Source organism: Benincasa hispida, chromosome 2 (genome assembly GCF_009727055.1).
Source record: "Benincasa hispida cultivar B227 chromosome 2, ASM972705v1, whole genome shotgun sequence".
Lineage (NCBI taxonomy): Eukaryota > Viridiplantae > Streptophyta > Magnoliopsida > Cucurbitales > Cucurbitaceae > Benincasa > Benincasa hispida.
Window position 1 is genome coordinate 7,619,949 of NC_052350.1, and position 10,943 is coordinate 7,630,891.

Sequence of the window (10,943 nt, forward strand, 5' to 3'; positions counted from 1 at the left end):
TTGAATATTGACTGTAAATGAGCATACAAATCGGCTGCTGCTACAGAAGACATGGAAAATAAAGCTTATGCATTCAAGAACACTAAGATTAACACCTGAACATAACTAAAAACCTACCTATCCTTGAATCCCCTGCCATGACTGTAAAAGTAAATTTCTTCTGCAAAATTCACCATTTATCAGACCATAAAGCTTCAAACATATCCTTGATCTGTAAGTTTCAATGCATTTACTGCACTTCTCGAGGAACCAACAGAATGGTAGAAGTCAAAAAAGTATCACAATCCGTCCCTCCTTGGAAGATACAGTAAACAACCCATAATGTAAAACGGTTTAAATTTCCATATGACTAATATATTCTAAACTCAGAAATTCGACAAAAACGATATCGTAACACAAAGGAACCAACAAGATGAAATTGTAGATCGTTAGGCTTTTCATTGGCATTCTGTTAGAAACATAGACCAATATATTTCATTGGGAAAAGCAACGAGATTATTGAGTACAAGGAGCTGGGAAGTGCCTTGGATTTTTACCTAAGTACATTTGAAATATTGTATTATCGATCCTGAGATTAGAAGTTCAATCCCCCCAAAATATTGTAAAAACAATTTTTTTTTTTTTAAAAAAAAAGAAAAAAGTATTGCTATGAGTCTATTGGACAACCATGTATACAAGAATGTAAGTGGAGCTACTGGCCTCTCAAATTAATTACGTTTACTAGCTCAAGTCCTTTCCCACCCCTTTCTGGTAACCAACTAACCAAGGGAGAATCATCATCTTGTGCAGAAGGATTACCTCTTGCAAGCATTGCTGTCGTTACATACTCCCTCCTGTGCAGAAAACAGAAAGTCCAACACGTATGTATATGTATATAAAGATCATTCGTCCTTCAGCCAGAAGCCCAACATAGGCTTCTATATTTCGTAAAATTTCAGAAAAACATGTCAAAATTACTATAGTACTTTTGTGTCAACTTACAAGCCCATAAGATAGGCCAAAAAAGAATTCTTAAATTCTTTCTTGTAAGAAACTCATTCTTGTAAGTTAAAACTGGTGGATATACCTCGTGTGGACCCGAAGGGAAAGACAAAGATTAGTTCATACCAAGCATACAAATTTACCTGGTTTTTCTTTCGGGCTGCCAGAATATCTTCTAGAGGTGGCCGACCTGAAACCAAATCATAATGAAATAAATTCAGAGATCGCAACCATGCTGTAAAATTGTCAAGAACTTCAAGACTTGTGAGCTTTGTTAATGGTAGCTACAAATTGATTTTTTGAAGGGAGTAGACAGCATTTTGAATTAGTCACTAAATGCATGTTTATATGAATACTTTCGAGTGTGAGAATCCATTAACCACGCAATACGTTTTATACATAAGAAGACTGGTTTGGATGTGTGAGACATGAAGCATAGATATGGAGTTATACTTTTATTTCTAAATATGGTCATCTGGGATCCCATATAGACAGAAATTATATGATCTAAAACTCTCTTGCTCTTGTTTCACCTGTCAACTGAAGACGATACCTCGCCCAAAGACTATATGCAGCATCGGCTAATCTTCCAAACTGTGGACAAGAAACTGATCATTAGCAACAATGTGGAGGGTCCGTGGGATAAAATATGCTTCTGGAGAAACAGATAGATGAAAGATCAAATAAGCTTGACAGGACTTACTGGTTCATATTTTGTAACAGCATATACCCATCCAAGATCAACTTGTTCATAAAGTTTTCTAAACGCCTGCAAAAGAAGCATTGGTTGGTAGGGGAAAGGACAGAGTATCTATTAAGTAAATATGTTTTCTAAAGGTTGTTGACCATCTAATACTTGAGCAAGATCAGTATTAAATGATCAAGAGCTGATAAATAATGAGTCCGAGGTTGATACAAATCAGAATACAAAAAAACTTCCCAAAACAAGGAAAAGGGCATATTAGTTGGAATAATCACCTTGAACAATAAACGACCCAACAGCAAACCATGATATGATCATAATTTTATAGCTGGATCCAAATTAGAACAACTAAAGAGAGAAAAAGAGAGAGAGAGAGAGAGAGAGCATACTTCAACGTCTCTGACTACAGTACCATCTGCAAGGATCGCATGGATTCTTCCCATAACCTAAACGAAAATAAAAGGTGCAAAACTTCAAAGCTGTTCCTTGCAGGACAAGAATATAAATTGTCATAGAATATGCATTCTATGTGAACTAGAAAGTAGTTCTAGTTAATAGTTGTTTGATTTCCTTTTGGTCCAACAATGAGAACTTTTTCTTATAGAGGTTTCCTTACAGACACTCCTATGCACTCGGGAGTTCTTTGAATTTCACAAATGTAGAGTGGAGGAAAGAGTATAATGATGGATCTATGGTTCATAGGGTTAATACCATTCAAAATCCAGATAATTGACTTCTTATTATTCATTCATGCAGCAAATCTTGGTTGGCTCTAGCCTCTCACCTAAAGCTTAGATTCTTTGGTCGAATGTGGTTAAAGCGTTAATTTCAGAAATTTGGTTTGTGCATAATCAGAAAGTTTTTCATGATAAGCCTTTGGATTGGACGGAACATATTGGTTCTACTCATTTATTAGCTTCTTCATGGAGTTCCCAATCGAAGTTTTTTGCTGATTATTCTATTCAAGACATTAGTCTTAATCGGAACGCTTTTATTTCTTCAATGTAGTTATGTACTCTTGATTTCATTATGAGACTGTTTTGTATAGGGATATGATGAGGGTGCTATGGTTGTGTCAACCTAGTTGAGATAACCGGGTGCATCTATTGATCCTAGGCTTTTTTGGTTAGACATTTAGTTGTTTCTTAAATCTTTATTACTTGATGTCTCTTTGTACTTGAAGCATTAGACTCTTTATTACATCAACGAAAAGTTTCGTTTCCTTTTCAAAAAAAAAAAAAAATCAAAATCAAAGTCTTACGGTTTTGTAGTCAAGACCCTGATTTTCTTCGGGCGAATAATCATCTGAACTAATGTCAACAAACTTGATTGTACCATATTGCTTATTCCTCTCTCTTAGCATGTTAACCTATCAGTACCATGAATTCACAGATAATTAGACAAAAGTAGGACATCAAACAACAACTAAAAAGGCCAAAATCTACTGAACCATCAGAGAAAGATTGCCAAAGGCTAAAATTTAAAGCGAATAAGACATCTCAATACAACCTCACGCATGCAGAGTGGGCAATCTCCATCATAGAGCATTTTGATCTTCCAACTTTGAAGGGATCGTTCTCCCTTCTCTTTATTTGAAGAAACAGGATCTACTGCAGCTTCACTTATAGCACGAATTTGGTACTTCAATCCTGCATTGTTCATCAATCATTAGGAAGACTTAACAGATTGTGGTATGTCATTTTCCTAGAGTAGCTAATTCCATTTGATGAGACTAATCTTTTGAAATACCCCCCCTTAAACCCATTCATCATATTCTCTGTTAGGTCAATCTGTAAAAGGCGCAAACACGAAAATACAATTAATCAAACCATCTCTCAATTTTCACGTTCCAGCAATTCAAACAAGAAGTTGTTCATCTCAGAAATTAGTTCATGAACATCATTAAAAGGGAAAAGAAGTAAAAGGGGGTTCGCGAATAGAGGGAGAGTCGAGAATGAATCTTACCGGGTTGATTGGTTGGAAATGGGGAGAAGGGTTGTGGATGAAGCACAGGAGTGCGATGGAGGCCGAGCTTGGGAAGTTGAGAAGATGACAGTCGAATTGGATTGGTGATTCTTGCTGCAAATTTGGACGTCATGGCAGTGGCAGCTGCTCCTCCAAACGCCATGTTCTAGTTTCTTTCTCGTTTGTGGTTTGCATTTGAAGGCTTAAGCAAGACGCAGCTGGTTCGTAGCTGCTCGTTCCTTGCATGCTTAAACGCGTGGCTACCCACAATCCACTAGAATTCCAATTCCAAAACATATTATTAAGGATGTAAGCTTTTTATTAAAATATAGGTTTAAATCATATTTTCGTCTAAACTACTAATCTTATTCATTTTGGTCCATAGACTTTAAAAAATATCTATTTTAACTCTTAAATTTTTAAAAAGTACTCATTTGGATCTATAAAGTTAAAATTATGTTAATTCTGAATATAAACAGTGAGGTGACTTGTATTTATGGACAACCATACTATCAAATAAGTTAGCCATCTCACACAATCTAGATTTCAATTTTAAATTAAAGGGTAAATCGATTTTCAATAGGAGAATTCATAATGATGTCATTGTCTAATTCTGCAAATTGCTTTGTGAGTTCATGGTTGATTCTTTTACAATGCTTTGCATCCTGAAGGGTTGTGCTCGATTGAGTGTACTACAAAAAAAGGACAGATTCATGGGTTGATATTGAAATTTGGGTTTGGTGTGGATAAGTTTGTTTTAAGTAGATTAGTTAGTATGCATAGGAGATGATGGAGTAAGAATGCAAGAGTTAGCGTGGATGGGAACAAGTGTTTCCCTCAAAATCAACCAACAGTCAAAATAGCTCTGAAGGAAGGTAAAGAAGTCGAAAACATGAAAGAGTAAGATGGAGTTTAGTATTGAATTTGGCATCTCAATCAAGTCATCTAGAGGAGTTTAGTCATCTAAAAATACAAGACACCTCACATTTATGTTAATGAGTTTTTTTAGAATAGTTACAGGGGTGGGGGGATCGAGCATCCAACTTCTCTCAAGAGAAAGGTAATGTCAATTACCACATAACTAAATGACATTTTTTTAATGCTTTTCGAGATATCAATGTCAACAAATTTTTTAATTTTTGATTAAAAATATGGCCTAGATTGTTACTGTTGTTTTCAAATCAAGAAAAATGAGCCAACTTATTTACACATATAGCAAAATGTCATTATCTATTCGTGATAGACCACAATATATAACTATCAATAATAAATGTCTATCGCACTCTCTCATTGATAAACAGTGACATTTTGCTATAATTGAGAATATTTGCATAAGTTTTACTATTTAAAACAATTATCCTTAAGTTTAAAGTTTAGGAAGAAAAAGAAGCAAAAAGAAAAATTAAGGGTCTGTTTGGTTCGCAATTCGGATTTTGTTTTATGTTTTCAGATTCCCTGAGTTTAGGGAATATATGTTTGGAAGACGATCCGAATTCTGTTTTTAAAAATTGTTTTCAGATTCTGTAATCCAAACAGTGCAAATTCTGAAAACAACACTTTATGTTTTCTTTGTATCTAGAATTTTAATTTTAAAATTTAGTATGCAAAATTATTGCTAAAAAACATTATTTTTTCTCTTAGTAATCTTAGGGGGGAAAGGGTTTCTTAAATAGAAGAAATACTCAATTACAAATAAAGAAAGAATAAAATAATTACAAATAAGGAAAGAATAAAATACAGCAAATATAATACAATAAGTAAATATAAAATTTCAAAATAAAGGAAATAATCGACACTCCCTCTCAAGCTGGTTTGAAGATATCATTCATAGCCAACTTGTCAATCAACTTGTTGAATTGCCACTTTGGAAGACCTTTGGTTAACACATCTGCGATTTGCTCTACTGTCGGGAGAAAGAGAATGCATATTATTCATGCATCAATCTTTTCCTTTATGAAGTGTTTATCAACTTCAATATGTTTGGTCCTAACATGAAGGACTGGATTGTGGGCAATGAAAATTGCTGACTTGTTATCACAATATATGTGTATGGACATTGTCTGAGAGAAATTCAATTCTTCCAATAGTCTTCTTATCCATATGCCCTCACAAATACCATGGGCTAATGCCCTAAATTCAGCTTCAGCACTACTTCTTACAACCACACTTTGTTTTCAAGTAACCAGATTTCCTCCAACAAAAGAGTAATACCCCAAAGTAGATCTTCTATCAGTCGTGCTTTTTGCCCAATCAGCATTAGTGTAAACCTCAATGTTTAAGTGGTCATGCTTCGTGAATAATATACCTTTTCCTGGAGTACCTTTCAAATATCTCAAAATTCTATAAACTGCTTCAAAGTGAACTGACTCGGGAGCATGCATGAACTGACTTACTACACTAACTGCAAAAGCAATGTCAGGATGTGTGTGCCTAGTAAGTCCAGGGTAGAACTCAAAGACTTAGGAAAACAGTTTGCGGTGATAATTTTCAAGAAACTTTGCGGTAACCGGTAACTCAAATAGTTGTTTGGTTTGTTGTTTGCGGTAATAAAAATAAACAAATGCGGCGGAGTTTCGATAAGAGTTGATAAAACGGAAGATGCAATGAGTATGTAGTGAACGAGTTGAGAAAGGTTTCGGCTAACACTTCCTAGAATGCGTTCATGTTATGCGATCATGCAACACACATACAATAGTAAACCATCTCTCGATGCGAATGCTACGGCTTCTAATGCTATAACGCATGCGATACATGCGATAAGTTTATAGGACCTACACATAAGCCTCTATTCTTATTTATGCGATGACAAAATGACATACACACAAATAAGGCGACCATATAATATCATACCTATCTCTAGGGTGCATGCGATGCAGGTTGACAAACAGAGCTTATCTCTAAGTCCCTATCTCTTGTTTATATAGATCTAATCTTGCTCTCTCGAGTCTAGATTCCAACCTAGCTCTCTCAAGTCTCAGGTTCTTTCTTTAGACTCTCTCTCGAGTAGCTCTAAAGGGGTGTAGGGCATAACATAAAACAAGATAATCGCATGCGATGAAGATCCTAGGTCATGTTAGCTTAGTTCTTCTCAACCCATTCGATAAGTTTAGCTACTCATGCGTGCTAAGAGAGTGAACATATGTAGAATAAGAACTTCCATTGTATAAATGTAAAGTTTAAATACAAAATAACAATGCAAGAAGAGATAAAGAGTCTGGTAATCTCTTGCTTCCCAGGCTTTTACACTGTCTTTTCTACTCTTGTTCAAAAGATAGCCTCGCCCTCGTGAGAGTTGGCCCGCTCTCTGCTTTCTACGCCTCCGGGTTATCTCTTGAGTTGCCCTGAGCGATCTTCCGGTGTCTCTTTCCTTCTCTTGCTCCACCTTAAAAGGAAAACTATGGACAAGGCTATTCTAACTATGGAGAAAATTATCTAAGTATCCGAACTCTATTTCTGAAGGTTGCCTTCGGTATTTATAGAGTCTTCGGGGTAAAAGGCGGCTTCTCTCTTATGATTGCACAGATGGGATGACTTTAATTCTCTAACTGATGCGCCGAATATTTGTTACCGAAAAGCTGAGTGTACTTGTTATCGTTAGCGGCTTTTCAGCTTAATTCGGATTCGACCGTATCAGGTTTCTGTCCCATCGTGATTAATTATGCCTTTCACCCAGATGCGCCCATCAAGTTGCGCCAGCTCTATACGACAAGCCTTCTTGAGCAGATGTTTGCGAGCACAAATTACTGCAAAGCCTTGCGGTAATGCTGTGCTTGACCGTTGATTTCTTGTGATCGCGCTTTCGCCTTGCGTCGACGCATATTCTGCATAAAAATACAAAAATTAACTGTTTCTATGCGATGAACGCATGCGATCGTAATGTTATAAACTTAATGCTTTTTGGACGCAATCTAACATATTTTATCAACGCAAACCTTCATTGTTTAATAACTTAGCACTGTAATAACGTGCATTTATGCCCGTTATCAGATGGCGTCGTATAACTATGGCTTGCCTTATCAGTTTGTACTTGTTCAAGCCAAATCAGAATCCCCAACTTGAGAAGACGACCTGCGATCGAAAGTAAGGTATGCTATTTAAGACAACAGCTAAGGTTTAGAAAATGATAGGCTAGGATTCTGGCTATGGTGGCTAGGTTTTTAGGATTTTAGACATAACTATGATTTTCCAGCTCTGATACCATGCTAAAAAAACATTATTTTTTCTCTTATTAATCTTGGGAGGAAAGAGTTTTTTAAAAAGAAGAAATACCCAATTACAAATAAGGAAAGAATAAAATAATTACAAATAAGGAAAGAATAAATACAACAAATACAATACAATAAGTACACTATAAAATTTCACAATAAAGGAAATAATCAACAATTATATTAAATAAAAACAAAACATCTAGGAGCTGTTTGGGGCATTGAGTTGAGATATGATGTCTGAAGTTCATATGTATATGGAGTTCATATATCTGTGTTTGGGGTGCAAAGTTATTTGGTTTGAGTTCGTATGTCAGTGTTTGGGTTATAGTTGGGTTCATATGTTTGAGGTATTTAATATGGTTTTTTGAACTCTAAGTAGTCTGATTTTTTAAGGAAATCTAAACATAAATCTCCATGAGCAACGAAAGTGGATCGTTCTAAATTCCATTCAGAATGAACATAACAATTACAGTCTTAAATGGAAACAAACAGATTATGCATAATAAAAAATTATAGCATGCTACAAAAGGATACAAGGGATAGAGTGTGCGTACCTTTGAAGAACTATTCTTCAAGTATCCCTCGACCGATTTCTTATGCGTCAACGATGCACTCAAACGCAACAAACGGAACAGCCAACTACACGAACAACTGGATGCAACTCGAACCCAATCGAATCCAACTTGATCCATAAACATAATTAGAACATCACCACAATGGTTACCTTGGTATTTTTGGTATGAGAATCCAGGAGTTATGGGCTCTGTATGATCTTGGATTGAAGAAGACATGAGGTATACAATTGAGTAGACGATCGAGTAAGTGGGAGATAATGAAGACTGTCTATCGTATAGACGATGTACTCGATCATTTAGAGATGAAGCCTATCGTATAAACTTTTGCTACTCGATTATGTAGCAACAATCAAACGAGCAACCATTATATAGTCAACTCTTAGCTCAATCGTGTATGCTCTCAACGCTATCACTTAGTAAAAACACTTTTTTCTCAATAGCCTTTTTCGTGAGATTTTTTCCGAATGAATCACTACTAGTTTTGGAAAACAATTTTCCTTTTATCTCACGGTTACCATAAAACTTCCAATAACCTCCCACTCAAATCGGTTATTAAAGAAAAATAATTGATTATCATATAATTAATATATTATAAATAAATATGATAATCAACTTATCATATTATATTTATAACCTATAATTTTAATATTTCATCATATAAAATATATAAACCATAGTTTATTTTCTATTTTATGGTATTTAATATAAATCATATTTATACTAATTCCTTCAATTAATGTATCTAATACATCACATCAATTATATCACATATAATTGAATTTCCTCTTATTAATTTGAACACTTCAAACTAACCCAAAATCTGATTCTCAACTTGAACCCATTGAGCTACCAATGGGACCTTATGGACCTGTAGCTTGAAGCTCCAATGGTACGTGAATAACTGACAAAACAATTTAGTCACGAGATCCATCATCCATTAACTGTTGGTCACTCCATTAAAAACCGACAACTGTACTCTTTTCACTACAGATATATTTCCGTGTCACAACCAATCAACAGTATGATGACCTTTCACAAATCGTTCGTAAGTACATCTAGGTCAATTTACTGTTTTGCCCCTGTAGTTACATCTAACTCCTTAAGTACCACTGATTCCTCTAATAAACAATAAGTCATAGTCCTACTATGACTGAGTCCTCTCTTCCAAAGAGAGAGTGTGGTCATTATGTTCAAAACCCGAAATCAGTCCTTAAGGGAGCAATTTATCTACTTACCCTTGTTTCGGGGAAGGAGTGAATTCCGTCTTGCGTAGCTGAGTTCCCAACTCCCCAATCAGACGAATCTCCAAAAAGATAGGCTTGTTGAGTTGGCAATCTGGTCACTCTCACCCATACTAATTAGAGGATCGCCCTCATAGGCAGAAGTTCTCAACTCGCTTAGGATTAAGGTCATGTCACCTATGGTCATTTTAGTGAAATGTAAGTCTCAATTATCAACAACTAAGTCTCAATTATCAACAACATTATATAAAGAGACTAAGTCTCAATTATCAACAACATTATATAAAGAGACTAATCATTTCGTGGTTCGGTCTTATACAAACTCTTTGTATAGGATACCCCGTTTGCATGTCTCCACATGAATGGTCAGGATCAAACCATTTGTAGCACTTTACAACACTGGTAATATCTACAAAGCGGGCCATATCCGTAGTATCACTAGGATAAGGTATCTCTCCTTTATCCTTATAATATAGACCATTTAGGTTATTACTTAAGGCAATTCACTCGTATGTCTCACATACATGCTTAAGTTACATGAAATAACCAAGGATCTTAGTTTATTAGAGTCGAGTAAATGCAAATAAAATAACAATGTGTACAAAATGTTTACAAACTACGAGACCACCGAGAGAATTAGGACACAAATTCCAACACTTTTATGATGACTATTCTTATTTTGAAACTTTTTAATTTAATAATTCTACCCATCCTTGTGTTGAATAAAGTATGGATTGCAATTTTTTTTTTTTTAACTTTTAAAGTTTTCTCTTTTAATTTTTAAGGGTTTTTTTTTTTTTTTTTGGGATGATGAACAACAATTACCCACTACATTTCTTGCAGGAATAAAGTTAAATAAAATGGGAAATCAAAGAGAAATCAAGCTTTTGATACCTAATTTTTCTCCATAAATTTCATCATCATCATCATCATATTCTTCTTCTTGTTGCTCTATGTTTTTACTCTATCTTATTCTTAAACAATTTCACTTTCAATTCCTTCAAATTTGGAGGATCATCAAAGAACAAATCTCTAATTTTCACTATTTCTTGCCATAAAATGTTTAAAAAAAATTTCAATTTTTTTTTTTTTGTTATGTATTACATATTATTCAACTACATATATAATTTTCAAATATTATTAACACTCATTTGATATGTGAATTCAATTAGAATAAAATATATTTTACAAATTTCTATGCATAAATATTACAGTTAATGTAAACAAGATATTATTATTTGTATAATCAACAACCCTACAACATACTTTA

General features: G+C 34.7%; 1 protein-coding gene across 2 annotated transcripts; it reads right to left on the reverse strand.

Moving 5' to 3' along the window:
* Positions 1-415: 415 nt before the first annotated feature.
* Positions 416-3,894, reverse strand: LOC120070629 (uncharacterized protein At5g50100, chloroplastic). 2 transcript variants are annotated; one of them, XM_039022449.1, is made up of 8 exons: positions 3,650-3,891; positions 3,194-3,333; positions 2,946-3,053; positions 2,074-2,130; positions 1,685-1,750; positions 1,515-1,575; positions 1,125-1,171; positions 416-833 (listed from the first exon to the last, which is right to left on the reverse strand). In XM_039022449.1, the coding sequence occupies exons 1-8, from the start codon at positions 3,810-3,812 to the stop codon at positions 795-797; spliced, it is 681 nt and encodes a 226-aa protein (XP_038878377.1). In that variant the 5' UTR covers positions 3,813-3,891; the 3' UTR covers positions 416-794. The 2 variants fall into 2 exon arrangements, with proteins under 2 accessions (XP_038878377.1, XP_038878376.1); XM_039022448.1 differs by lacking the exon at positions 416-833 and having other exon boundaries at positions 892-1,171; positions 3,650-3,894.
* Between the last annotated feature and the right edge of the window lie 7,049 nt (positions 3,895-10,943).

Coding starts and splice junctions, on each gene's coding strand:
- LOC120070629 (XM_039022448.1), bottom strand. CDS start 3,812: ATGGCGTTTGGAGGAGCAGCTGCCACTGCCATGACGTCCAAATTTGCA. Junction 2,131..2,945: donor AGGGTCTTGACTACAAAACC/GTAAGACTTTGA, acceptor ATTTTCGTTTAG/GTTATGGGAAGAATCCATGC. Junction 1,751..2,073: donor CTGTAGTCAGAGACGTTGAA/GTATGCTCTCTC, acceptor CTTCTTTTGCAG/GCGTTTAGAAAACTTTATGA.